This window comes from Aspergillus ochraceoroseus (assembly GCF_002846915.1).
Source record: "Aspergillus ochraceoroseus IBT 24754 chromosome Unknown P175scaffold_4, whole genome shotgun sequence".
In the NCBI taxonomy this organism is placed as follows: domain Eukaryota; kingdom Fungi; phylum Ascomycota; class Eurotiomycetes; order Eurotiales; family Aspergillaceae; genus Aspergillus; species Aspergillus ochraceoroseus.
The window spans coordinates 996,431-1,022,378 of NW_024468479.1; the positions used below are offsets into that span (position 1 = coordinate 996,431).

Consider the following 25,948-nt stretch of genomic DNA (forward strand, 5'->3'; position numbering starts at 1 on the left):
TGCAAATGATGAGATACCGCATTTGATCATGTCATGGTTTCAGCAAGTTCGCTAACTATTACTTTTCTGGATGTATATTTGTGTATTTGTTCTTTTCCCCCCACCGTGCTTGGGATGTATACAGTATATTCGGGTTAGCACGGGATGTTTTGATTTTATTTCATTATATAGATAGATCTTATGATGACGATACCCCTCCCTCCTTTGCTAATGAATGAATTTTGATCATTACTTAGTTTCTTCTTCTTTTTTCTTCTGCTGCTGCTCTTTCCATGAGCATATCTTTTTAGAACATTACTATGGAGTAAGTATATATATATATACTATACACGCCATACTCCGTAAATAAGGTAGGTATCGTTACTCCTCCGTACATTGATCTACTCCCTGCTCTTGAATGGAAAGAAAAAAAAAAATAGTGATCAGACCAGCCAATGGAACTCTTCGCTTGATTTGCTTAACCTGGCAGATTCTCCCTCCTTGGTGGGTACCCGATGCATGAAGGAATTGGAAACTGACTGGACTGACTGACTACTAACTAGGGGCACAGAAAGAAAGAAAGAAAGAAAGAAAGAAAGAAACAAAAAGCAAATTACTTGTCTGGTTAATGACGTCTCACAGTTCACCTTTCTCTACATGGTATGGCAGGATCCCGCTGGATGACTCCCTTGTCATCAACAGAAACATAAGAACCCCCACGGCGCCAGCGCTCAATCAGCACGTTTTGGTCTGCCAGTGCCCACTTCTTGAAGGGCGTGTTGTGGTGGTCTGACCAGACAGGAGCGGTAGCGTAGAGATGGCGGAGCGAGAGGAACCAGTTTTCGTTCGAACTTTCGGCTTCGCTAAGGGGGTCGGGGGTGGTGTCTGTGGCGGCGTCAATGCCAGCGTCGGGAATATCGAGATCAACGCCATCATAATTCGCAGCGGCGTTCGCCTCCAGCGGAGTATGACCTTCCGGGGCCGCGGTGGAGGTGGCGACGGCGCGGGGCGCTACACCTGGCTGTAGCTGCTCTTCCTCGTCGCCGAGTTCAATGCTGGCTGTGTCGTGGATGCCCTCCATGGAGACGTCGCTGTTCTCTCCTTCAGCGGCCAAGCCAGCAGGTTCACTGTCCGGAATACTACACTCGGTACTACACTCGGATGGAGTATGAGAGTCAGGGACAATGTCTTCGAGTCTTTCGTGTAATGACGGTCCGAAGGAATGTGTGTGGAAGTTGGAAAGCTGATCTCGGAGACTACTGGTGAAAGAAGTGTGTGCGTCGGAGATAGAAACGGATGATTGCAGAGGGGGAGCCGTCGAGGACTCGTTTGCACACATATGCTGGGCCGCGCATGTGCTGATTCCGTTGGCAGTGAGGCTGCGTTTCTTATAGGAAGGGGTTGAGAAGGAGGATGCAAAATACTCTGCGTAGTCGAGAGTTTTCACGTCCTTGCTCAAACATTCTTCAATATACCGTGGGTATTCTTTGAGATGCTTGATGATGAAATCATCCCATAAGAAAGACCGTTTCAGGCCGCCGCTGTCCCGAAAGGCCTGCAACCTGGAACATAGCTCTGTGAAGTGGGCAAAGTCTCCAAAATAAGTGGGGTAGTCGTCTTGAAATTTCTCATATACTTGAAACGCGGAAGAATGAGTAGAGCTTGAGATGTAATCCTGACGACGAGCAATGATTTCTTCTTCAAGTCGTTTTTCGTTTCCATATATGTTCGACCGGATGTTATGTTTATATCGTTTTGATGGCGACGAAGCCTCGCCCATTTCCCGATCAGATGCACATCGCTTGAGCGAAAGGAGCCGAGGTGACCCGGGAGAGCTTCCTTGTGTATAGCCCAGGATACTGGGACTCGCTTGCTGCTCCACGGATAGCATAGAAGATGGAGGCACTTCGCGATACGATGAAAATGGGTTTGAGGATGGCGATTGGTAGAATGAAGTAGTAGGCACCTGTGCATTGCTTTCGGAGCTTTTTGGTCCTGAGGAGTTCCACACACCGGGCTGCGACCAAGGAGTGATATCTTGCGTTGGTAGGACAACACGGCGGATCGGAGTTCCTAGCGCATCATCTCCGTTTGGATTCTCCCTCCCACTCATCAAAAGTGACTTTGAGCTCTCTTGAGATGGTTCGCCTCGTGGATCCCCATCGTTGCTGGCATATGTGTTGAGGATGCGCGACTGCGACGATGACTTGTCCGCCAGGGATGAGGAGAACTCTGGCTCGTGAATTTCACCCAGGCGGTGATTATTGGTATTTGCAGGTCGTAATCGATGGAGAACAGCCGCTGGGGTTTCTGTTACCTGAATATCCTGTTTTGCGGTGGAAGTAGAGGGAGAAAATTCGGTGCTTGGTAGGTCTGCCTCCAGCTGACTAGACAAACCCTGCGGTGTGTGAGTGAAGGGGAGGGGGACTGAGATGTCCATAATTGACTCTTCGCTGCTACTATCAGACTCATGTCCATGATCTTCGTGGACAGCCAAAGTGTTTGATTCTTCATTGTCTGGCTCATGGTTCTCAACGGACGGCACTATGGGAGGCGCCTCGAGGTCCTCATCGGTACCTGACGGCTGGCCCTCATGTTGATCACTGTGAACAGATTTTAGACTGGCCATCCTCCGGGCTTGTTTGTCGTCATCATCGCGCTCCATCCTCCGTGACCCTGCACCTTTCGAAGCAGATTCTCCTCTGGGTGGACTGCTATCGGCCGGCAGTTGTTGGCGCATTTGGGGAGAGACGTCGCGGGGGCTGCTGGGCCAATCGAGGGGGGCCTCCTCCTCCGAATCTGGCTCAGTTTCGGGTGCAGAGGGGGAGTGATTGGCGAGCGCTGTGTGTAAACTCCGCTGTTTTTCATCAGTAGGCTCTGAGTCCTTTTCATTTTCCTTCAGGCTTCTCCGTAGAATAATTTCATTCCATTCACTTAGGAGCGAGGGGGGTACAAATCCCGAAACCATATCTTCTCCGGGGGGAGGAGGAAACCATTCCCGTGTCTCATAACCATCCAGGAGCTTGAGCTGATCCTCCGGTATCGTGACTTCATTACTGTGTATCTCTGTCATCCCTTCCCACGGATCGGCAAGCTCAAGGTTCGATCGATCTGTGGAGTCTGGTGCCCTGAGATCCGATGGTTCTTGTTCTCCTGACAACTTCAGAGCTTGAGGGCTCTCAACTTTGATAGGCAAATTCTTCTTTGCACATGTCCTGCTCGGGCTATCGTTCGCTCTGGGTGAGGACAATTGATATGTCACGGGCCGTAGTTTTTCTGGGGTTTCAGAGCGGATCATTTCCTCAACTGGGACTGTGGCAGCCCTGCTTGTTGATTTAAACCCTGCCGGGCGATTCTCATCTTCATTGGAATTTGCAAAGAGATGACGGGTTCCGCGGGGATAGGCTATTTCCACGGGAGTAGTTGCTGTCGACGCATGCGATGGTTGATCATGCACAGACTGCAGTCGATTGCCTCGTTGTCCATTTCCGACAGCTTTAGATGGAGCTCCAAGATGTTGTAGCAGGCGGTTGGCAGATACCGCACCATGCTGGGAACCAGGGACGGCAGCCGCAACATCATCGGATGGATGGGAAGGAAGCTGGGACATGAAAAGAATCTGTGACGGTTGCATTTCATGGCGATTGATGGCTTGGCTTGCGAGGGAGAGATCCATGCGATGGCTATCATCCATGTTGGCCTTGTTAGGCTTCTCGACCAGTTTCTCGCGAGATTTGATCCGATGGAAAGTTTTCTGCATCAAATTATACAAGGAGGAATGTCTCCTGACCGATTTCCCTTGCGGACTTGACTTTATTTTCCCTCGATCCCACAGAATACTGAACCGTTTGACGGAGAGGTGCACCTTTGGCTGGGATGTGGCGTACTCAAAAACGAGCCCGAAATCGTCCAATTGAATAAATTGTCCTTTACATTCGCCCTTGCCCAGCGGTCGAGTGGGAAACACTTTAGTATATTCCTCCAACGCCTCTCGTGTCAATTTCGCGTCCATCTGTGTTTGCGAGTCGGTCAAATTCACGACGATGGGAATTTCGGCTTCAGTCCACTGTAGACAAATAACCCATCAGTGAGCTGTCAACGGTGAGGCACAAGACTACTTACTGACCAAATTAATCAGCCCAGAGCATCGAACGGAAATGGGGAAGTGAAGACTGCTGCCATCATCTTGCCAGCGCAAGTCGGGGTCTGATGCCCCCTGGCCATTGCTGTTGTAGTTCGAGAGGCAGTGTTCAATCAAGGGCGCAATCCAGATATCCGGAGAACTCATTTTAATATCAATCCAGCGCTAGGTTATGGGAAAAGACCCCAGCTGTATGCGACATCGTAGTTTGATTCTTGACTGGCCCAAGGAAATCACGGGGTTTGGGAGAGGGGGACAGCGTCAGAAATGAAGGGAATGAAGCAAGGAAAAGGATCCAAATCAGGAGGTGATCTCAAATTGCTGAGATAATTTTGGACCTAGGACGAGAAGAAAAAGAAAGGCAAATAGGAACTAAACCCTGGCCGTTTGACAGGAAGTTCGCGTTTTCTTTGAGACTACGGAGTACTCCGTACTGATCTTGCACCAGCCACAGTCAGAGGGGAAGCATGCGCCACACTCCCACCACACGTCATTCATACTGATTGTTAAAAGTACCAGTACCTAAGCAACTTGTGCCAGTTAACCACTCGGTAACTAACATTGGGCACGCAGTTGACTGAGTCAGTCGTTGGCAGCCAGATCAAACCCAACTCTTCCCCCTCCCTCCTTCACTCCCTCTCGCTCTTCTCAATCTCATCCCCGCTTGTTACCCTAGCTCCAACGCCCCGGACGGCTTTTCTTCCTACCTTTTCTGCTGTGACTGGCCTTGTCAGAGAATGCAAAGTCGATCTCTTGCATGGATAGTCGATGCACAGACGGCCGCTACCTAGCACGGAGGGCTGAAGCTTCTCCGCAGCAGCAGCAGAATACTACTACTCATGCCCGCCACCGCTTCTTCAGACTAACCCCAGTAGTGTGATTAATGCCTACGACCTATTTACCTCTCCTAGAGCTTCTCCTTTGCCCCCTTCCCTTCTCTTCTTTACTTTCTTCGGTTTGGAGAAAACTAGAGCGGGATGGCTTCCCAACCGTCGCAAGGGACGTCAAGTCCTTCCGCATCCTCCATATTCCTCCCGTTAGGTCGACGAAGTTCTCGCGCATCGATATCAACACAGGCCGAGCGCGACAGCCTAAATGCTGCCCTGGACCAGATTCACACAGCCGCATACCAGTCGGAAGCGCTCACCGTCTTTAATGATTTCACAAGCCCTCCTGCCCCCTCTTCGGCAACGGATGAGAAAAGTATATCTGGCGAGCTCCAGGGCGGGTTGAGTGGGCTGTATAGTCGGTTGCGGACTTCAGTAGGCGGGATGAGAGGCATGGTCAGCGGTGTTGGGAAATCATCCGAGAGGACCACGGCTGAGGAGGTTGCCCCGAAACGCCCTCCGTTGGACCGCTCAACGACAAAATCTGCTCTTGAAGCCATATCGGTTGAGTCTCCACAACAATATCCGGCATCCCCTCTGGGGTCGAACTTGCATTCACCAACTGCCGTCAATCCGCAAACTGGGCAAGATGGTGGCAAAACGTCAAGGGTCTCCTCAAAGACCGCTAGTATATCCTCAAAGGCGTCCATTGCTCCTTCCACAGCAATCAAACCTAACGCACCTCTGTCAAAAATGGCTAGCAGCTCCGGGACCGCGGACCCAACAGTTACCGAATTACATGTCAACGCGGTTAAGGACGGATCTCGTAATCCAGCAAATAATTCTATTAATCCGTCGCAAACTTTGCAAACAACGGACGCCACACTCAACGATAATGTCGAAGCCCCTACCACCACGCCCATGAGCTCTGTGGGGTGGAACCAGCGACTAACCCACTCTCCCGTTTTACAAGCCAAAGCTTGCAACAATCCCTATGAAGGCTTAGGAACCGCAGATGTTGCCAAATCTTCTCCTGGAAATCAGTCTCGAGAGAGTGCAAAAAGAACGGATGGACGGGTTGGTCATGAAACAGACACGGCCTTGCCTCCGATGCGAAGAGCTAAACGCTCATTCGATGGAGCTCAAGACAGCAGCTCGCCCTTGCCATCAGAGAGAGTGAGATCGAATTCTTCGATTTCGATAAATCCTGATGTGTCTACCACTGCTTCGGGGTCTAGGACGAATAGTGTCACCCAGTTCGTTAGTGGGGAGGAGAACATTTACCCGGAAGGCCGTACGCCTTCTACTATCGCAACCTCAACGTCGTTCATAGATGGGGAGGCACAGTCCAAGGAATCGTTGAGGTCGCCCAAAAAGTTTGAATACAAGGAAAGAACCAGCATCTCAGGCGCTGGCCGTCTTCCGGGTTACCCTCCCTCCCAAATCACGCCGATCGACACGACAGTAGGAGCCCCGACTATCACCCCTCTAAACACAAGTATCGAGAATCCAATAGGTCAGGACGGGCGGAACCGCCGCCAGAATGTTGGAGATGGCGTCGTATCCCAACTCAGGAGCAGATTGCTCAGTAAAGACTTTTGGATGCGCGATGAGAATGCCAAAGATTGCTTTCATTGCGGGGAGCCTTTTTCGACATTCCGGCGAAAGCATCATTGCCGCACCTGTGGTCAGATCTTCGATTCAAAATGCACGCTTCTAATACCAGGGGACAGGTTTGGCCAGCCAGGAACAATTCGCGTCTGCAAACCCTGTGAGCAGATGATCAACGGCCATGATGATGATTCCTCCGAATTCTCCGATAGCGAACAAAGCCCCATCGTGGTTAACCCCCGTCTTTCCGAACTGAGCATTGGAAATTCTGCACGCCACGCCGCTGACGATGACGACACTGCGTCGATCATCTCCCAGTCCCTGGAGCATGTACTGAAGACACCCACAATGGCAATTCCGGCGACAAGGCGTGCTGGTGAAGGTCATAACCGCCGTTCAGCAATTCTAGAGATCAGCCCGGATCGGCCACTGACCCGGCCTACATCTTCAAGATCCCTGAAGTCATCCTTGAGTGGACGACCACATTCGATAGGGCATAAGCGTCATCATTCACGCCAACAGTTCATCCGTAATTTCAAGCCCTATCACGACGATCGAGCTCCATTTCAACGACGCCACGGAGACGACGCCCCGATTGAATCCCGTCTGCCTGCGTTCCACAAGGACAACATAATAGATCCGGATCTAGCTCAATATCTTTCAGATGATGCATCTAGTGGTGACGAACAGCCAAGTTTAATGGGCGCGGTCTCAGAAGTGGCATTGTCTAAGAGCGGCGGGGATAATGAAAGGACTACGCTCGGTGGCTTCCTTGCGGCTATGAAGAAGGGAAGATCGGCATTCGGAGATCGAGGCATGGGCGGTCTAAGTCATTCCGGTCGCGAATTGGATGATGGCAGCATGAATAGTTTGAGAGCAGTCAATTTGCCTCGACAATCTCGCCGACGCAATCTCAGTGTTGCCAGTAGCATTCACCGGCAGTCTCCACGGGCCTCAAAGGACAGTGTCTTCAATCTCCATGAACCACAGAATACGGGTCTTATCTTACCCACTGGGGTGAATTCCAGCGGGTTCAAAATGACTAGGAGCTCGTCTATGAGAGGTTCGGGAGCTCCTCCCGTTGAAATGAACAAAGCTAGCTTGCTGCATGTTCGCAAGCTCTTACAGCAGCTGCTAAATGATGCCTCGGTCCCTCATGCCCAGAGTTGGGAAACGGCACTCCTTCCAATCCTGTTGAAGGCTGCGGATGACGTGGACCCAGAGGTCCAGAGTGGTGATGATATGGATATCCGCCACTACATAAAGTTGAAAAAGATACCTGGAGGAAGGCCTGGCGACACTTCCTACGTTTCGGGTTTAGTTTTTACCAAGAACGTTGCGCTTAAGAGTATGCCCCGAAGTATTGTACAGCCAAAGATTTTGATCATCGCTTTCGCCCTTGAATACGCTCGCCACCAGCCACAATTTATGAGCTTGGAACACGTTTTACGGCAGGAGCGAGAGTTCCTAGAAAACTTGATCAGTCGAATAGCGGCATTACGACCCACGTTGTTGCTGGTCGAAAAGAATGTTTCGGGGCTGGCTCTGGAGTTGCTGGACCGTGCTAGCATTGCAACAGTCTACAATGTCAAGTCCTCGGTTCTTGAAGCTGTTTCTCGATGTACCCAAACAAGAATTATCACTTCTATGGATAAGCTGGTCACGACGCCGGTAAATAGTGACTGTGGCAGCTTTGATGTGAAGACCTACGTGTACAAAGGCCAACGGAAAACGTACATTTACCTCTCCGGCTGTCGCAAAGAGCTTGGATGCACAATTGTCCTACGTGGGGGCAATCATGATGTTCTCACGAAGGTGAAGAGGATCACCGAATTTATGACTTATGTAGTCTATAACCTTAGGCTGGAGACCTGTTTGATGAGGGATGAATTCGCCCAGATACCGACATCGTTGAATCCTAGGGCGGAGCAGAAGATTGATGACGAAACACAGCAACGGCCACTAGGGTCGTCACTAGTCGCTGCTGATGACAACTCCCATGCACCATCGCCAAGTCCTGAGAGTGCTTCAAATGAGACAAAAAGCGAAGTGTCCCTCCAAGAAAACACCGCTCGTAATGAAGTTACAGATGTCCCTGACGATGTTCCTATGCCCACGTACTATGAAGATATTGTTCGGGACCATGAGACGAAGATCCTTTCTGCTTCGCCGTTTGTTAGGTTCGAGCCCCCTTATCTCCTGATGCGCGCGAGAGAAATGGAGCGCAGGCTCGCCTATCTGAAACACCTCCGGGACAAGGACGGGGACCACGACCAATGGTCGGAGGAGAAAGCCAAAGCTTTGAAATTTAGTCTGATCACCCCAGAAATGGTGCACCATTCACCGCAAGGGGCTCCACCGAAAGTCAAAGAAGTGTTGCATGCAGTTCACGATGCTGAATATGACCGAGCCTTGCACCACTATCAAACTCAAAAACGTCAGTGGGAAGCCTACATATCTGGGACGGTTGGTCTCTTTGACCCCTACGCGCATCAAAATATTGTGGTGCTTTTTAGCCTGGTGTGTACAACAACATCCATTCCATGCTCCGGTCCAGACCTTCTTGCCTTGGAATTCTACAATGAGCATGGAGACGACGCAATCTTTGAACCGGATTGTACACTTGGACAATACGTTGAGGATATTTGTCTCAATGCTCATGCAGTCTGCACTGCGAATGGGTGTGAAAAACGCATGTTTGAGCATCATCGTCAATACGTCCACGGTGAAGCCCAGATTAGCATTTTCACCCAACCATGCCCTTCTAAACTCAGGGGTTTACAGGACACCATTCTGATGTGGAGCTGTTGCAAGGTATGCGGTAATGAAACCCAAGTCTTTCCCATGTCCGAAAGCACCTGGAAGTACTCCTTTGGCAAATATCTAGAGCTTTCCTTCTGGAGCAAGAACCTACATGCCCGTGCCGGAGTTTGCCCCCATGACTTGCAACGTGATCACCTTCGCTACTTCGGCTTCAAGGATGTTGCCATCCGGATTCACTACGACGCCATCAATTTGCTTGAGATAATCGTCCCGAGAACACGAGTCACTTGGAAGGTCGATAATGACCTAAGGCTCAAGATCGATATCTATCAGAAAATAGAACAACGTCTTACCAAGTTCATGCTTTCAGTCAAGGCGCGGCTCAAAGGAATCAACGTGGAAAGTGTTCTTCCGAACCTGGCTGAAGACTGCAATAAAGAAATAGAGAATCTAACCCGAAAGGCCAGCGAAGACCATGCATTCCTGGTGAAGCAATTGCAGGATAGATACATGGACTCTCGGTATTGGGAGGTAATTCCCTTGAATGAGGTGCTTCGATCCGCGCAGGAAAAGGTTGTTGAATGGGATACCGCATTTGCTGAATTCGAAAAGAACTTCTTCCCATCCGAGAAGGATATTAGGCGACTAGCAACCCTACAGTTGAAGAAGATCTTCCTGGACAAGGATGCTTCGGTTACCTCTCTCACCTCGACTGATGAGCCTCCAACAACTCCCACAGAAACCGAGAGTGAGCCAAGCCAAACCCCAGAACCGATACGGCCTATGCGTCGGATGACTCTATCCCCTGAAAAGGCCCAGAATGTTCTTGTCTCTGTTGTTGAGGAACACTCGGGTGAAAATGAAAGAGTCGCCAATAAGATTCTCAACGTGGGAGACATACATGCAGCCGCCCCTTCACCTGTCTCAGAGGGCAATGTGTCCTCTCTGTTTCCACAGCCGCCTCGGGCAGAAGCAGAAGCAGAAAAGGAGGCCCTGAGCTCAGAGTTGGACATACACACCAATCAATCTGACAAGGCCCTAACAGTAGTACCCTCTGCGAGCGACCGCGACGATCCAACCCATGTTGCGGGTCAAAACGACGTGAATACAAGTGGAATCGGTTCCTCCCAAGAAAGGCTCATGCCACAGGTCGCCAGCAGGCAGAGTGATGAGGTTGATCGGTCTGCAAATAATTCGCCCACTACACCGATTCACCCATTCTCATCTATCCCGAGGCCGACGGATAGTTCTTTCCGTCGCAGCGGAAAGTCAACATCTCCGCCCCTATTTCGTGCCCAGTCACAACCTATCTCGCATCGAGATGTGGGGCATGACACTCCGCTATCGAAAGGATTGAAACTCGGATCAGGGAGGCTCCATAAGCATGGCGGGCCCATCGGTCCCCCTCACGATTCCAAGCTGAAACACTCGGACAAGAAACTGTCGGATCGTTTTGGCCTCAGCGCTTTTAGAAACGGAAGGCTTACGCCGGCTCCATCGCTGATTCCTCGCTCGATACCCACGAAGAAGAACCGTGTGTCATCTCTAGCAAAGCACTTCGAACAATTAAGCCGTGAATTCGAAAAGGAACGTCAACGCGAGCGTGATCAACGGGCTGCTAAGGGTGCGCAATCTCGTGCATTCCCGCTTGCTTCTTCAAAACCAATTGTTGAAGTGTACAAAAATGTCCGAGAAGCCGTGGAAGAGCGAGAACCTTCGGGAGAAGGTGATGATCTTCTTTCGCGAATTTCAATTGATGGTTCAAGCAAAGGTAGCGATGATTTCCCCAAGAGGCCTTCGATGGAGGAGCAGGACAAGATCACCGATACCCAAGGAGTGTCAACGCCAGGACCAGAAACAGATCATACTCAAACCGACGAGCATATCCTATCGGAGGCCGAGCCAGAGGATGGGCATAGTGACGAAGAACGGGCTTCGTCCGACGGTCTCCAGATTACCGATCCCAACGAGGATTTATCCAAAATGTCGCCAGAGGACGAGCCCATGGATCTCAAGGAGTTGCCAAAACATGAAAGAAGTACTCTCTTGAAGCTCTTGACCAATTTCTGGTCGGAGCGATCGGCCAGCGGATGGGCCCCGCTGGATTATCCGTTGACTATGTCTGACCATATCTTTTCGGATTGTGATATCATTGTTCGTGACGACGAGCCCAGCTCACTGATTGCCTTTGCACTCGACTCCGGCGACTACAAGGAGAAGCTAGCGAGCATACAGAGGCGTTATGAGGAAGCAGAGGAGATATCGATGGACATGGACAAGGGGCCTGAGGCTGTGAACGAAACCCGGGTTGAGCACGCACTTCTGCGGTCAACCGGCACACATCTCAAGTATGAATTCCAAGAAGGACAAGCCAAGATGCTGTGCAAGATCTTCTACGCAGAGCAGTTTGATGCTTTACGCAAGAAGTGCGGGATTGCAGAGCGAATTGTTGAGTCGCTTTCTCGGTGTGCCAAATGGGATTCCAAGGGCGGAAAGACAAAATCATTGTTCCTCAAGACGCAGGATGATCGATTCATTCTCAAGTCATTGTCCCCGATCGAAACGCAAGCGTTCTTGAAATTCGCTCCTGCCTATTTCCAGATCATGTCTGAAGCGCTGTTCCATGAGCTCCCATCTGCGATTGCAAAGATGTTTGGCTTCTACCAAGTCATTATCAAGAATCCCGCAACCAACACGGAGTTCAACTGGTTTCTTTTGTTGATGGAGAACCTGTTCTATGACCGGGTCCCTACGCGCATTTTCGACCTCAAGGGCTCAATGCGAAACCGCAAGGTACAAAGCACCGGTGAACGGAATGAGGTTTTGTTGGACGAAAACATGGTGGATTTCATTTACGAAACGCCGTTGTTTGCTCGCGAACACTCGAAGAAGCTCCTCAGCCAAAGCGTGTGGAATGATACGCTATTCCTCGGCCGACAAAACGTCATGGACTACTCCCTGATGATTGCCATTGACGAGAGTCGGTCGGAGTTGGTGGTCGGAGTGATCGACTGCATTCGCACATACACTTGGGACAAGAAACTCGAGTCCTGGATCAAAGACCGAGGATTTGCTGGCGGGGGGAAGAACCGGCCAACGGTTACCAGCCCCAAGGAATATAAAGGCCGATTCCGGGAGGCGATGGCCCGATACGTGCTCCAAGCTCCAAGGTATGAAAGACAATCAACTCCCCTGCGTTCTCATTTCCATCCAGACCTTGCTGATTCGGGTTTCAAAAGTTGTTGGCATCAATTCCAACCCTCCCAGATCCACCGGTTTGCACCGGTGGACCATCCCCCACACCCGGGCCACCTTGTCATAGCGGACGGCGATGGCGCTGAGGAATAAAGAATGGGATTCTTCCAGGTGTAGACGATAACATCGTGTTGTGTCGTGTATGGGTTTCTCTATGATGAGTATACGAGTTTATGATGATGTATCTATAATGGTTATATCCATGACATGACGACGAACATACGCACAGGTGCGCTTTTCTTTCATGTATGGAGTACAGCATCTCTCCCTCCCTCTCTCTCTCTCTCTCTCTCTCTTTCTCTTTTTCCTTTTCTTTACCTTTACTACTTCCTACAACCTCTCTGTGATGACTCTTTAATACAAGCCCTCTACGAGTCCAACAAACCCAGGATAGGCAACCAAAATCAATAATCTTATAATATCATAATACAAAAGATTAAATCTACTAAAACAATAACGATACTAATAATCGGTGGAAGTAACCTCTCAGAAACCAGAAACAAAATTAAAAAAAAAAAAAAAAGAGAGAGAGAGAGAGAGAGAGAGAGAGAGAGAGAGATCCGTTACGCCGAAACTAAACCGAATCCTCGCTCATCGGCGGAATTCGGGATGAGTCGGAGATGGTTGAAATGCCGAGTCTCCAGTCTTCCTTGTCTTCTTCTTCTTCTTCTTCTTCTTCTTCTTCTTCTTCTTCTTCTTCTTCTTCATCGTTTCTTCTCTTCTGTTCCTTTCTTCTTCAAATCATCAATCAAGATTCAGTTTGTTCAATCCAATGGCTTCAGCTCATGATTTCTTCAATGAAAACAAGAAACGGAGAGAGAGAGAGAGAGAGAGACAGGACCGACCAACCAGCCTGCCGGGCGGTACATACACATAACATAACTAAGTAGCTGCACGCGGGGAAGCAAATAAGAACAACTAACTAACTTGGAAAGCTGAGAGGAGAGGAGAGAAGGAATGGACTGACTGGATGGATGGATGGATCCTTAACTAACTATAGATAAATCATTTAGTCATTCCTTCCCTTGGACCTGTGGCAGGACGAAAAGGATATCTTTCACTTGGGATTGATTGATCTCTGAAGAGAAGAGACAACAGACAGGGCCCGATCGCTTGCTCTCATTGCCTTCCTCACTCTCCGAGGGGTGCTCTGCTCTGCTCTCTTTTCTGACTTGGTTTGACGAAACTTGAATTCCGTGCAGGCTCTATTTCTAGGTGATGATGTGAATATCCACTGACGACTCACCTAACAAGAAGATAATCGGAAATCATGAGCATGTCATTAATCTAGCTTTTTATGTGCATAAAAAACCCCCCACTAACAATGGTTTGCTAACTAACGCCCAAGTCAAGAAGAATACAGATCATGTCCTTTCACTCGCCCCAAGGGTAAGTAAACCCTTTCGTCCCCCCACACACTCTCGCAGCGAGTGAGGGCATCCCCATGGTTACTGCCCAAACACTTGGAAAATCACGAGTATACCAACTCACACACAAGGTCCCACAGGAGCTTGTGCGCGCGCGGAGATTTTAGGGTTCTCGTGCGTAACTAACGCCTGTCTACGATGTCCAAAGACATCCATCCCCCTTTGAAGCTAACAGTCAGGTCGCTATCATTACTGTTGTCATCCAATCAAAGAGATGATACATATTCCTTGCCGATTTATTCAGCCAGACCGAGGTTTTCCTCAGCAGGGACCACACGAACGGTGTTGGTGTGGCCCATACCACCACGCCACCCCTGCACGCAGACGATAGGATCGCCCCGGTTGATGATACCGAGCTTGAGACCGTGGTTGATACCCCACTTAAGACGGCGGTCAACATCCTCCTGCCAGATCTTGACGTTGAAGTCAGGCTTCTTCTCAGGGAAGAGGAATGGCCAGACACCACGGTACAAGTGAGAATACTACAATCGATTCATTAGCAACCACGCAGAGAAATATCGTTTACACCAGATCAGATCTTACCCTAGAAGCCACGGGGTTACGGGTAACCATGATGATAGGGCAGACAGGACGATACTTGGAAAGCATACGAGCAGTGTTACCGCTATACCCGAACAGTCAGCAACTTCGTTTTTCCCAAAAAAAAAAAAAAAAAGAAAGAAAGCGGGGATGGAATATACCTGGTGGTCAAAACAACAATAGCTCCAGCATTCAGCTCCAGACTGGCACTGACAGCAGCCATAGCAATGGACTCGACAGTGTCGGTGGGGCGAGGAGCCAGGTTGCGCAGCTCGTCAAAAACGTTAAAGTGAGGAGTGGCAACCTCAGCGAGCAAGCAGGTCTCGGACATCATGCGAACGGCCTCGCAAGGGTAGTTACCCTTGGCGGTCTCTCCAGACAGCATAACACAGTCGGCGCCGTCAAGAACGGCGTTGGCAACATCGGAAACCTCCGCACGGGTGGGGCGAGGGTTGTATGTCATGGACTCCAGCATTTGAGTGGCACAGATGACGGGCTTACCCTTGATGTTGCACTTGGCGATCATCATCTTCTGGGCGATGAAGACCTTGGGGGCAGGGATTTCGATACCAAGATCACCACGGGCGACCATGACACCGTCAGTCTCCTCCAGGATCTCGTCGAAGTTGTTTACACCCTGCTGGTTCTCGATCTTAGCAATAATCTGGATCTCCTTGCCCTCCTCACCGAGCACCTCACGGATGTGACGGATGTCGTTTCCGCGACGGATAAAGGAGGCAAAGATCATGTCGACCTTGTTCTTGACACCGAACTTCAGATCGTTGATGTCCTTCTCGGAGAGAGCAGGCAGATCAACGTCAGTGCCGGGGAGGTTGACACCCTTGCGGGAGGAGATGTTGCCGTTGTTGAGGCACTTGCAGCGAAGGGTCTGCTCATTTACGACCTCCAACACTTCGAAGGAAAGGATACCATCATCGACGTAGATGAGCTTGCCGGGAGAGATCACCTTGGTGATGTTCTTGTAGTCAAGGTACCTGCAGGTTGTTAGCTCAATTTGTAACAGGTCCGATTGACGTTGCTTCGCGGGAAAATCCGGCATGACTTACATGTTCTGGTCGTCAGAAGCAGTGGCGTATTGCTCATCGGTGGTGATGTTGATCTCTTGGCCGGCCTTGATAGGGATGTCCTTGTCGCCGATGGTGTTTCCGGTACGGATCTCAGGTCCTTTCTACCGCTAGTGTTAGGCTTACGTGCCTGGGTTCCTGATCCAAAAATTGGGACTCACAGTATCAAGAGCAATGGCGAGAGGACGTCCGGTTTGGAGACGCTCAGCCTCGCGGGCATGATCAATAACAGATTGGTGGTACTAGAACCAGTCAGGGCGACTTGAACCCCTCGAGAATTGCAATATGGTGTCTCAAGATTTACCTCATACGAGCCGTGGGAGAAGTTCATGCGAACAACATTGAGACCAGCTGTTGGGGAAGGGGGGGGGTTACGTCAGCTTTGAACAGGCGGAACTCTCGGGTTTGTTGGCGTACCTGTGCGGAGGTCGTTGATCTTCTCCACGGAGTTTGTCTTGGGGCCTGGGGGACAAAGGAATGTCAGCTAAACAATTCAAAGCAATTATTTGCTGCTGGAAGCCAGCAGAGAGAGAGAGGGAAGAAACAAAATAAAGGACATACCAATGGTACAGATGATGGAGGTGCGGCGGAAGTTCTTCGAGGGCACCATCTCAGTGTTAAGCCGGGCGTGCCATTCCAGCTTCATCCGGTTGCTCAGATGGTCGAGAGAGTTTGTGGCGGCCATTTTGATGAGAAATCCCGATTTCAGAGATGAAATGAGGGGAGGAAGGAAGGATGAATTGAATCCAGGTGAGTTGAGTTGGGATGGGGAAGAGAAGGGAAGGAGAGGAGGAGGAGAGGTAGTGGGAGGTAAAAGAGGGGAGGAAACGATAAGGAAAAAAAAGTGGGTTGACCGGCCGGTGAGAGAGAGAGAGAGAGAAAGCGGGGGCTTGAGTGTGGCCCATAGGGAAAATACTGTTGGCCGCCACGGTTGGAACCATCAACCCAGGTTATATAATCCCTAGCTACGGATACTTAACTACAGATACCTATAACCACATGAGCTGGTAGCTGTCTCAACCAATAGAAAATGACTGGGCAAGGCATGGCAAGGGGAATTCTATTCTACTATACTCCGTATTATTATTATAGTGTAGTAGAATACAAGTTGGGATCCACCGCAGTCACGGTTTCCTGGGGGAATCAGAAATACGCCCGGGATAGGAACTACGCTGGCGAAGAGCCCGCAGGCATCGACCAACCCCTATATAGGTATTGAAATAGGTATTGAAATAGGCATCGAAGCAGGCTATTTCATGCAAGCATAACCCCTCCTGGCGGGACCCCAAGTCATATTCATTCAGAAAATCTCTCGACGACCTAGGACATCCGTCTCTTCTTCCCTAGTTACTCTCAGTCTTCGGGAAAGCTCCATTTCGAATCTCTCCTTGCCATCCGGTTCCTGGCATAATGTTGCCATGATATCCGATCCAGGAACCTGCTGCAGCGAGTCTGTTGGGCTGTCCAGTTATGACGCATTTGCCGTCTCTTTCTCGGACACCCTGGCGGAATGAGACTTCTCGACTAGAGATAGAATGACTGATCAACCGGGCATCCCATGGTTCGTCGGTCACTCTAATGTTACCTAGATAAATGTTAGCAACGGCGCTAACTTGAAATAGAGGAAGACTTACCATTGCTATAGAGATCATACTCCCCAGTAGCAGCAGGGTTGCTTGATGGTGTGACGATCCGACCAGAAGCCCTATGTCTCACAGTCCAATCTTCGTTGACAATAAGAAGGATCCGTCCGAGCATCCAGAGCAGATTATCCTCAGTCAGAGAGCCCTCCTACCAAAGCCCTCCTATAGGTTCTCCAGTACTTCCAACATACAAGTGAATGTTACGAAACAAAGACCGGTCTGTCGGCATCGCAAGGGGGAGAAAAAGGGGAGGATTAGCGCTGAAGGACCGAAGTCAACGTCGAGTACAGGAGCTCAGCGAGTGGAAACGAAGCAGGGATTATCGAGGAAGAAAACCATCCAGGACAGAATCACAAAGAAATCAGTGATTAACTAGCCATGAGGAGGCAATGGGACACAGGAACAGTGAAGGTCGAGCGCAGGTCCCTGGTAAGTGTTGGTCTTGGAATTGTAGACAACGATCGACATGAAGCCCACAGGGACCGCTGACGAAAAAAGCAAGCCAACCATCGAGCAGGGACGTTCGTACGCAAAAGTGGGATGATGATGATGTTGATTAGCATACGGAGTACAGAGTACGGAGTACAAATCCTTGGGCGGTTGGCAGAACCACACCGCCGGATTCACCGCTGAGCAGTGCACAGACCATCATCGGCATCGGAGGAACTATATCCCCCACGGAAGACAAATCCCCGTGTTCATTGCTGTTTTGGGACTAGTGTCTAGTCAGCCCAGCCCCATCCCAGCCACATTTCCCTATTGAGTCCGGACCAGCCACCTGGAATCAGTCACTCCCGACGATCATGTGAAAGGGCACGTGAGAGTCAATTACATCCCGACTTTCTTTCCTGGGAAGTGTACGCCTCGAAACAACAACAGCTTTTGCTCCAGAGCTTTTCTTTCTCCTGATCCGTCTCACCGAACTATCTCTTCACAGTTTAGGGTTTGTGTCGCTCTGCTGCTCGATTGATTATCTCCCATATCTTCCTTGATTGACGTGGCTATACCTTGATTTTATACTGGCACTCAGCAACTCAAGATGGTGGTATGTTGAGGATCTAGGTGTTGAATCTCGACTTGCTCGGAGCTAAGTCATATATTCTAACAGCTCGGTCGTCTCACTCACTACGCCTTCGATGCGGTGCTGAGTATGTTTGCCTCTTATTCAGTTCCTAAATGGTTCTAACAGCATGCAGTCTCCGCCTTTTTGGCCGGCGTCAAACGTTCAACTGGTCTCACGTAAATACACCTCCTATCCTTTCCTTCCATTCTCTACATCATCCCAGAAAAAAAAAAAAAGAGAGAGAGCACAAAATCAAAACCAAACACCACTCAATCCAAATCAACTTCATTGAGTTGTGTAACTAACCCTTTTACCCCGCGCCACGCCCCATCCCACGCCGGGTGGTGGTACCGCGTAGGGTCCTCGACAGCCCCAGTCTCAGCTCCGACAAAATCACCGATAATAAGGACTTCAAGAAATGGATCGACAATTACCTAGGCGTCGGCGAGTGGGTAATGGATCAGTCGATTGCGGTTTTGGGCTCGACCAGCTACTTTGAGCGGAAGCGATAAGCTACCTTTTCACGTCCTTGCGGCTTACTTATTCTGTTCGTGGTAGATGACGTATAACACTGGGCAGGGTTGGCATGTTATGATTGATGATTGATTGGGTTTTAACTTCTCTCCGTTCCTTTCTTTTCCTTGACTCTTGACTCTTTATTGCTCTCCTCGACTCGACTCAGCCGTGCAAAATCTGCAACCCGTGGCGTTGGAAATCGTTATTCTTACCTGCTGGACTACGTTCCGTGTATACATTACCTTACTTTTCCCATTGGTTCTAGAATCGCTCCTCACCTGCCTACATACTTGCCTACCTACTTGTTCTTCTCTTTTCTTTTTTGCCCTTCTTATCTCCTACTTGTTTGTCATGTATTGGCATCATCGTTTCTCGAGCCTGTCCGTTCTCTGCGTGGACATGTACATATGACTGAGGGAATTTTGAGATGCCGTGTTTGATTTCCCCACGAATAAGTGGTGTGTAAGTTAATATATATATTTATACAGCGGTAGTTTTGTTTAGATTATCAGCAAATGAGTACGAGCTCGACAGAAAGAAAAAAAAAAAAAGGAATAAAAATATATATTCTCAGTTTCCAATTAATCCGTCAGCCTGCCTCTCGTACGGTAGAGTGAACAATCTCGACTACTAGGCAACAATAATTAGAATTTCAATTCGGTAGGAACCCCCCGAGGAAAATCGGAAGCATATGTTACATTAGGCAGTGTACTAATTCCCCAGGTATACCCGTTATTACGCTCAGCATATAAGAGAAAAACGCAAAGTGAAGAATCATTCCCAATCATATCCAGAATGTATCATGAGAACCCCCCGCCCCGAACAAAAAGGGTGGATACGGGAGAAAGATGTCGTGGAATAAATGTACGCGCTCCTCAAGGTATTGCGGCCAAGATTGCGATGTGATGTGATGTGATCAGAAAAAGACCAAGGCATAAAATAAATAGTTACTCTCGCCGGCTTCGTCAACAGTGAGCTCGTTATTCGTAAGTTTTCATAAATCATTAGTTGGGGTTCCGTCTGCTGCATTACGCTCTACAGATTGTCACGTATGAATGAGGGCGTCGATGTCAAGCCGACGGAAATACGATATATGGCCCATGGATTCCCAGTAATGAGCGACACAGTCGGTTGAGACGAGGATAAGTTGGGAATTAATGAATGTATCTAGACACCATCGCGTCAGAAAAAATATCAACAACAACAATGATAATGATAATGATGATGATAATCAGAAAATGTAAACGATGTAAGAGTGAGAACCTACCATCTCTGAATCCAAGACCCGCCAGGTGGCCCTTGGAACGCACAACTCTTCCCCCCTTGAAGATCTCCTCGTCTGCGATCCGCACAGTACCGCCGGGCCCAATGTCATCGGACATGAACGATATTTGACCCCGGGGGACGTTTGGGTCTCCTGTGAGTTTGACGGCTTCTAGGCTGCCTTTCTGGATAATGCCTTGGTTTTCTGCTTCAAGCTCGGAGAGATTATCCCCGTCCTTGCCTCGCTGCATAAACAGCAGGAATTCGCATCCGTGGGCCGAGTAGTCGCCCACCCAGATCCCTTGGTAGGGCTTTTCCTTCGTGGGAGTGTATAGGCTCGGATCCAGGGTTGCGTAAGTGGAAAGTGTCTCACTTCGGCCTGCAGTGAAGATGGGCATGCCCAGCCGGAAATGCGCCCATCGTCTGATTCGAAACGCGCATTCAGACATCTTCTCTAGCCGTCGAGGGTGGCGGTTCCACTCGGACCAGTGGACTTCTGCATCCCGGTACACACGATGCTCGCTTGGAATGGATGGGGGAGGCCACTGGGTGTTGGCATCGAGAATTTGAGATGTACTCGGACAACAGAGCGAAAATGCATTAAAGACATGTTGTACTTCTACTGGCATGCGCATACGCGATTCGCCGTCCAGATATCTGGTTTGGCTGCTCTGGCCCTTCTTTAACAAAAGGACCGGATCGTCAAGCCAAAGACTGACCTTCGGGTCAAAGGTTTGAATCAGAACGTCCGGGTTATATTCCCAGATCTGGAACTTGTGAGGAGGCCGTTCTGCAATCACGCGATAAGCTTCGATGACGCCCCGACGGTGGTCATACCGTGCTATAATGAGGTTGCCAGTATGCTCTGTGTCGGAAAACCACACTTTGCTTCGGGGGATAAACCAGCACGGGTAATGGGCAAGATAGAGACTGCGGAAGGAGTCGAAAACCCCCGGGTCGTGGATCGGCTCGGGTAAATAAGCGTTTACCAAATTCGCCCATAGAAGGTCATTCTGCGCATGTTCGGCTAGTGACCGACAGACTCCGGAAACACAGGCTAAATGTGGCGCGGAGAGGTATGAAAGGATTTGAGAGAGTAGTTCGGGAGGGAGTTGGAGAAGGGGAGTATTCAAGTTTTGAACCGTTTTGGACTCGAGGTCTGGCAGAGAGAGTAGACGGTGTTGTTCTCCGCCACTCTCATGAGAATTGTCCATTGTTGATGACTATGGTGGTGGCTGTCCGAGCAACAGCCATGCCATAGAGAGGAAGACGGCAGGAAAGGAGGGGGTGTGCAGGACAGGAATCACTTCAAGAGAGGTTCACCGCTCAATCGATGAGGCATGGCAAAAAGCAGGGAAAAAGAATGTACTAGAAAAAGGGAGACACGACTAGACGGACGATATCAAGCGAATCCTAGATGAAGATCAGGACTTGCGAGTGTTGTTGTTCCGTTAGTTGAAGTTGGTGGAGGTCCACGTCAAAGAGGCAATATAGTTAATGGTTCCCCAGATGACATCACCCGACAACTCGAAAGAGCTCTCATTATTGATCGAGACTTGGGGAATTTCCTGATCATGGTCCCCAGGAGATAATGGAGCATGAACGATGCAGAAGCTGATCCGTCTTGCATTCAGAAAGAATCCGTCGTGGTGTTCCTGATCGGATCGAAAATGAGCTCTCCTCTCTTCTCCACCTGAGGATGACTCGGAATGGATTCATTTCTCCACGACAGCAGACCAAATGCACGAAACCACCTTCGGATTCTCCTCCAGTCCTCGAAATGCCCTCAAAATGCCCTCAAAATGCCCTTCGTTGCTAGGCTCGTGGCTGCCTGAGCGCTCAGGCAATGGACGGTCACCTGATGGCTGCCTTGTTTACGATTTCCCAATTGGGTAATCCTGCTGGATCCATCGCGCGTAAGGAAGACCGAAATAACCACAACAATCCCAATGAACCTGCAGGTAGCAACATCGGTTTCGGGTTGTTTGTTGTGATCCTCTTGGTGCCTACCCCGTATTCGTGTCTGCGCCATCTTGGTGGATCGTCTTATCTACAGGGGTTAAATACGTCTGTGCAACGGTTCATGAGCCGGAGACCATTGACTTCGTTTTAAGTAGATCCATTTAGCGGAAGCCCAGACTCCATCACCTCAAAGGGATTGTTAGGTAGGTACATACCATGGTGGATACCAGACATTCTCAAAGAAAGAGGCGCAATAGCGGTGCCCTGGACGTCAATCCAAGTCCTCGAGTCTTGCGCAGCAGCTCCCGTCGCTTCGACGATGCTGTCACCCCTCGCCCAAACAAAAAAGTCCGTTTTTCGGACCCAGGCCCAAGGCTGCCATGCCCTGACTACTCTACGGGGCTTACCCCAGCCATGTGCCGCACTTCCTTTGAAGAATCCAACGCAGTCACTGTACTACAAGGCAGTCCAAGTCGCAGGTTGCGAAGACGCTCAACTCCTCTGCCACGGAACCGTCGCTCCGATAGTTTAGTCCCTTTGGACTCTACCTCATCAGAGAGGGTTCTCCATTTTACTCCTCTGCGACAGATTTTAGACTCGCGGACACAGCGCAGAATAAGACGACTGGGTCTAAGTGAAGAGCTCAACAACATAGAACGCGAGAAGCGAGCATCTGCTCAATATGAGAAGACTTGGCAATCACTGCTCCGAGAAAGGAACGCCTTGCAGCAAGAATTAGAACTAGTGAAAAAGCGCCAGATCTCCCCGGAAAGTCATTCGACTACCGATGACGGAGACTGGATGGCACCTCGAGAGAGAATTGACCATCTAGAATCTCAGAACGACCAACTGCGAACCCAGTTATCATTTTCAACACGCGAAGACTCTGTCACCACAGATGGCGAGTTTGATACAATCATGATCAACGATAGCGGCTTCGATGCAGACACGCTACTTATGTCCAATTCTCCGATCATCCGCGTCGCCGATATGCGCGCGACGTCAGTCCCCGACGACCCTTCCCTGCTCAGTCGAAACGCGGGCGGCTCGGCCCAACCCTCGGAGAATGCTGAACTTGCCGCGCTTTCCCACGATCTTGAGGTCGCAAAGAAAGAGAAGAGAAATCTCTTTGATGCTTGCCGCTCTCGTCTTGGCTCACTCGATAACACAGCGCTTGGACGCCATCTGCATCAATCGTCTCCACCACCGGACTTCCTCCACGACATTCTTCCTACGCTAATGCAAGCGCTGGATCGAGCTTCCAATGCTACTCGCACTCTCGATTCCATCCAACATGAACTCTCTGATCTGGGGTTCTCGGGTACCAACGCAATGGAAATTATCGCGGAAATGCGAGACCGGTTCCGCTCTGCTCGTCTTGAACTGGAGCGTGCAGTACCCGGCGAGACTGCCCATGCTAGCTTAAATGACGGCCCTTCTACTCTCGGTGCGCTAGTAAAACGAGTCGAGACCCTTGTCAAAGGTCTCGGGGAGGAGCGGACGCGACATGAAGGCTCTGCTGACCGCGAAAGAGCCCTGCGTGGCCAGTTTGATCATTTACTGGTGAGATATGAGGCCGCAGCGAAGAAGATACACGACCTAGAGGACTCGATTTCCTCTTCTGCTGCGGACATGCTCCACACCAGGATGCGCATGCAGGAACTAGAGAACGAGGCCCAGGAGCATGTTATTGGCATCGACAGGTTGAACAGTGCCCTTAGCAAATACCATGGTGAGGTGAACGGCCTCGAGTTACTTGTTACGAGGCTGGAAGATGAAAGAACTAAATTCAGTGAGCAACATGCCCAGCAAATATCAGACTTGGAGAAGAAGATTGCAGCCGAAGAGAATGCCCGTCAAGCAGCCGAATCAACCATTTCCGAAAGGGAACGGCTGATCCGCGAGCTTGAAGAGGTCATCGAGCACAACCGCATACGCTTTTGCGATCTCACTACCAAGGTTGAAAGGATGGAACGGGAGCGGTCCGAAGCGATTGAAAGCTGGAAGCAGAGCACTGCGGAGCAGGATGCAAAGCACGACCAGGAACTCGGGCTGATGAATGTCCGCGTCTCCGAGCTCAACACAGCGCTTGAGGCAGCCAAAACCGAAACCGAGAAGCTTCGTCACACCCATTTTGGCCTTGAAGAGCAACTACGCTTCGAAGTTGAGGCTAGAGACAGCTTATTGGATAGCTGGGCGGCCGAGCAAGCACGGTCGTTTGCGTTTATGAAATCCACAGTCAGTTCCGAGCGTCGAAAGGCGAAAGCCCGTGCTGCCAATTGGGAAATGAAATCGGACGAGCTACAATCCGAGACGCCTCTTGGCAGTGAACCCATCACTCCTGTCAGTATGACTAGGTTCGTTGACGTGGAGGTTGGACGTGGAAAGCATCGCAGACGACTGGACAGTGGAATCGGTATCCTGACCGAGGATGAGCTTGAGTTGCTGCCTTCTGATCCGGCCGACCTTTGACCTTTTTTTTTTCTTTTTTTGGGGGGAGGGAATCTGTACATTAGCTCGTATGACTATTTGGATTGTTTTCATTTGATGTATGATATTATAATAGACTGTATAATCCGAATTCAACCTGGTTGTTCCAATCAGCCGCACACTGTGATCTCTATCTTTAGCGATGACGTAGTCCGCCTATCAGTATAAAACAGGGCGCCATCTATATATCAACCTGCATGTACCTGAGGGAAGATCAGATTTCCAACAATATACGGGATGTGTTAGGTAGCTAAGCTATTTTGTTCTGTTCTTGTATCGCATCCACATGTCAGAATCCAAGCAAGCCGCAGCCTCGAAATACCGACTGCAAGTTACCGCAGGAAGCGACTACAATCCAACCACGCACCGAATCGTCCGCGTCAATACCCCAGAGACACTTGTAATCGAAAACGAACACGCATGTACCAGGCTAAGTGTCCGAATCCAGAACTATACAGGTAACCTGAGGATTCTTTCCTACTACCTACTACCTTCCTACCTTCTATATCTATCTAACCAGGGAGAGAAAAAAAAAAAAAAAGGCTACCCATGTACTTCTCCCAAGACAACGCCTTACTTCTCCCATCCCCTCCATAGAAAGGACCAATACTCCATCTCCTTCGCGATCGTCTTCACTGACCCTGTCAACGGGAACGACCTACTCTTCGGCAATGACTTTGATCGTCCAATTCGCGATCGACTCCCGCTGGGGTTCGGGGCTGCGCTGCGTCTGGTCCAGTGGACGATTGACCCGTCGCTAGATGGGGATCCTTACGCGGATAGACCCTATCTGTATAGTCCTGCTTTGGCGACATGGAACCAGTTTAGGATTGGGGATGGGAATGCGAACGAGAACGAGAACGAGAACGAGAACGGTGACTTACCCGATGATATCCACCACGGCGACATTGTCGAAGAAGGAGGAGATGGGACCGGGTTGGACATCCGACAAAGGCAAGGGATCCCTGGGGATGTCGAGGGGCGACGAGGACATTTCCAGCGCGAAGAAACCAGAAAGCGGTTCGTTTTTGAGGCGGGGAGGGTATATTATGTTGATTTTGGGAATCGGTATTTGGATTTTAATGGTATGTTTCTCCTGTGGCTTTTGTTTTTTATACAGAGTTCTTGGTTCACTGGTTTATATTATCTGTGGTTAACTGCCGGGAATAGATTTTACACTCCGTCTTCCTGGGTTCAAGATTAATGCGTTGAATTATATTGATGAGAAGACGCATTCTCTCCGGTATGTTTTGAAGAATCGGGGGACGGGACAGGTGTATCTTGTTGTTGTGTTTACGTTGGTTTTACTTTCGGATACGGAAGAAGAAGGAGGAGAAGGAGAAGGAGAAGGAGAACAAGACACTGAGCAGGTTGGATAATAAA

The 25,948-nt window shown here is 49.8% G+C and overlaps 9 protein-coding genes across 9 annotated transcripts; 4 read left to right on the forward strand and 5 right to left on the reverse strand.

The window, feature by feature from the left end:
* Positions 1 to 218: 218 nt before the first annotated feature.
* Positions 219 to 4,267, reverse strand: P175DRAFT_0523668 (uncharacterized protein; the record flags this gene model as incomplete). The annotated part of the gene is made up of 2 exons (XM_040899330.1): positions 219 to 4,045; positions 4,106 to 4,267. 2 exons carry the CDS (start codon positions 4,265 to 4,267, stop codon positions 623 to 625), a joined length of 3,585 nt encoding a protein of 1,194 aa, XP_040752196.1. The 3' UTR covers positions 219 to 622.
* A 399-nt stretch (positions 4,268 to 4,666) lies between these two features.
* P175DRAFT_0501440 (1-phosphatidylinositol-3-phosphate 5-kinase FAB1) lies at positions 4,667 to 13,018 on the forward strand. Its single transcript, XM_040897166.1, has 2 exons — positions 4,667 to 12,491; positions 12,561 to 13,018. The coding sequence occupies exons 1-2, from the start codon at positions 5,098 to 5,100 to the stop codon at positions 12,667 to 12,669; spliced, it is 7,503 nt and encodes a 2,500-aa protein (XP_040752197.1). The 5' UTR covers positions 4,667 to 5,097; the 3' UTR covers positions 12,670 to 13,018.
* A 1,221-nt stretch (positions 13,019 to 14,239) lies between these two features.
* Positions 14,240 to 16,313, reverse strand: P175DRAFT_0493131 (pyruvate kinase CDC19; the record flags this gene model as incomplete). The annotated part of the gene is made up of 8 exons (XM_040895942.1): positions 14,240 to 14,485; positions 14,547 to 14,628; positions 14,705 to 15,538; positions 15,611 to 15,732; positions 15,790 to 15,870; positions 15,933 to 15,979; positions 16,046 to 16,090; positions 16,190 to 16,313. The coding sequence occupies 8 exons, from the start codon at positions 16,311 to 16,313 to the stop codon at positions 14,240 to 14,242; spliced, it is 1,581 nt and encodes a 526-aa protein (XP_040752198.1).
* A 457-nt stretch (positions 16,314 to 16,770) lies between these two features.
* On the reverse strand, positions 16,771 to 17,512 carry P175DRAFT_0233505 (uncharacterized protein). Its single transcript, XM_040892657.1, has 2 exons — positions 17,263 to 17,512; positions 16,771 to 17,213 (listed from the first exon to the last, which is right to left on the reverse strand). The coding sequence occupies exons 1-2, from the start codon at positions 17,384 to 17,386 to the stop codon at positions 16,972 to 16,974; spliced, it is 366 nt and encodes a 121-aa protein (XP_040752199.1). The 5' UTR covers positions 17,387 to 17,512; the 3' UTR covers positions 16,771 to 16,971.
* Positions 17,513 to 17,649: 137 nt separating this feature from the next.
* Positions 17,650 to 18,846, forward strand: P175DRAFT_0557494 (DUF1748 domain-containing protein; the record flags this gene model as incomplete). Its single annotated transcript, XM_040900772.1, has 4 exons — positions 17,650 to 17,700; positions 18,380 to 18,419; positions 18,468 to 18,510; positions 18,693 to 18,846. 4 exons carry the CDS (start codon positions 17,650 to 17,652, stop codon positions 18,844 to 18,846), a joined length of 288 nt encoding a protein of 95 aa, XP_040752200.1.
* A 590-nt stretch (positions 18,847 to 19,436) lies between these two features.
* P175DRAFT_0557496 (F-box protein) lies at positions 19,437 to 21,768 on the reverse strand. The gene is made up of 2 exons (XM_040900773.1): positions 20,118 to 21,768; positions 19,437 to 20,017 (listed from the first exon to the last, which is right to left on the reverse strand). Exons 1-2 carry the CDS (start codon positions 21,325 to 21,327, stop codon positions 19,896 to 19,898), a joined length of 1,332 nt encoding a protein of 443 aa, XP_040752201.1. The 5' UTR covers positions 21,328 to 21,768; the 3' UTR covers positions 19,437 to 19,895.
* Positions 21,565 to 22,145, reverse strand: P175DRAFT_0532163 (uncharacterized protein; the record flags this gene model as incomplete). The annotated part of the gene is made up of 3 exons (XM_040899940.1): positions 21,565 to 21,768; positions 21,868 to 21,944; positions 21,992 to 22,145. The coding sequence occupies 3 exons, from the start codon at positions 22,143 to 22,145 to the stop codon at positions 21,565 to 21,567; spliced, it is 435 nt and encodes a 144-aa protein (XP_040752202.1).
* A 146-nt stretch (positions 22,146 to 22,291) lies between these two features.
* Positions 22,292 to 24,547, forward strand: P175DRAFT_0437770 (uncharacterized protein; the record flags this gene model as incomplete). The annotated part of the gene is made up of 1 exon (XM_040893869.1): positions 22,292 to 24,547. One exon carries the CDS (start codon positions 22,292 to 22,294, stop codon positions 24,545 to 24,547), a length of 2,256 nt encoding a protein of 751 aa, XP_040752203.1.
* Positions 24,548 to 24,875: 328 nt separating this feature from the next.
* Positions 24,876 to 25,893, forward strand: P175DRAFT_0458556 (DUF1769 domain-containing protein; the record flags this gene model as incomplete). The annotated part of the gene is made up of 3 exons (XM_040894680.1): positions 24,876 to 25,023; positions 25,108 to 25,650; positions 25,736 to 25,893. Coding segments are annotated over 3 exons (849 nt in total), but the record flags the coding sequence as incomplete, so codon positions are not given.
* Between the last annotated feature and the right edge of the window lie 55 nt (positions 25,894 to 25,948).

Bases quoted from the DNA above. Each gene is read 5' to 3' on its own strand.
- P175DRAFT_0501440 (XM_040897166.1), top strand. From the start codon at position 5,098: ATGGCTTCCCAACCGTCGCAAGGGACGTCAAGTCCTTCCGCATCCTCC. The intron at 12,492-12,560 runs GTATGAAAGACA...GGGTTTCAAAAG, and splicing joins TACGTGCTCCAAGCTCCAAG to TTGTTGGCATCAATTCCAAC.
- P175DRAFT_0233505 (XM_040892657.1), bottom strand. From the start codon at position 17,386: ATGCTCGGACGGATCCTTCTTATTGTCAACGAAGATTGGACTGTGAGA. The intron at 17,214-17,262 runs GTAAGTCTTCCT...ACATTTATCTAG, and splicing joins GTATGATCTCTATAGCAATG to GTAACATTAGAGTGACCGAC.
- P175DRAFT_0557496 (XM_040900773.1), bottom strand. From the start codon at position 21,327: ATGGACAATTCTCATGAGAGTGGCGGAGAACAACACCGTCTACTCTCT. The intron at 20,018-20,117 runs GTAGGTTCTCAC...GATGGTGTCTAG, and splicing joins GGGTCTTGGATTCAGAGATG to ATACATTCATTAATTCCCAA.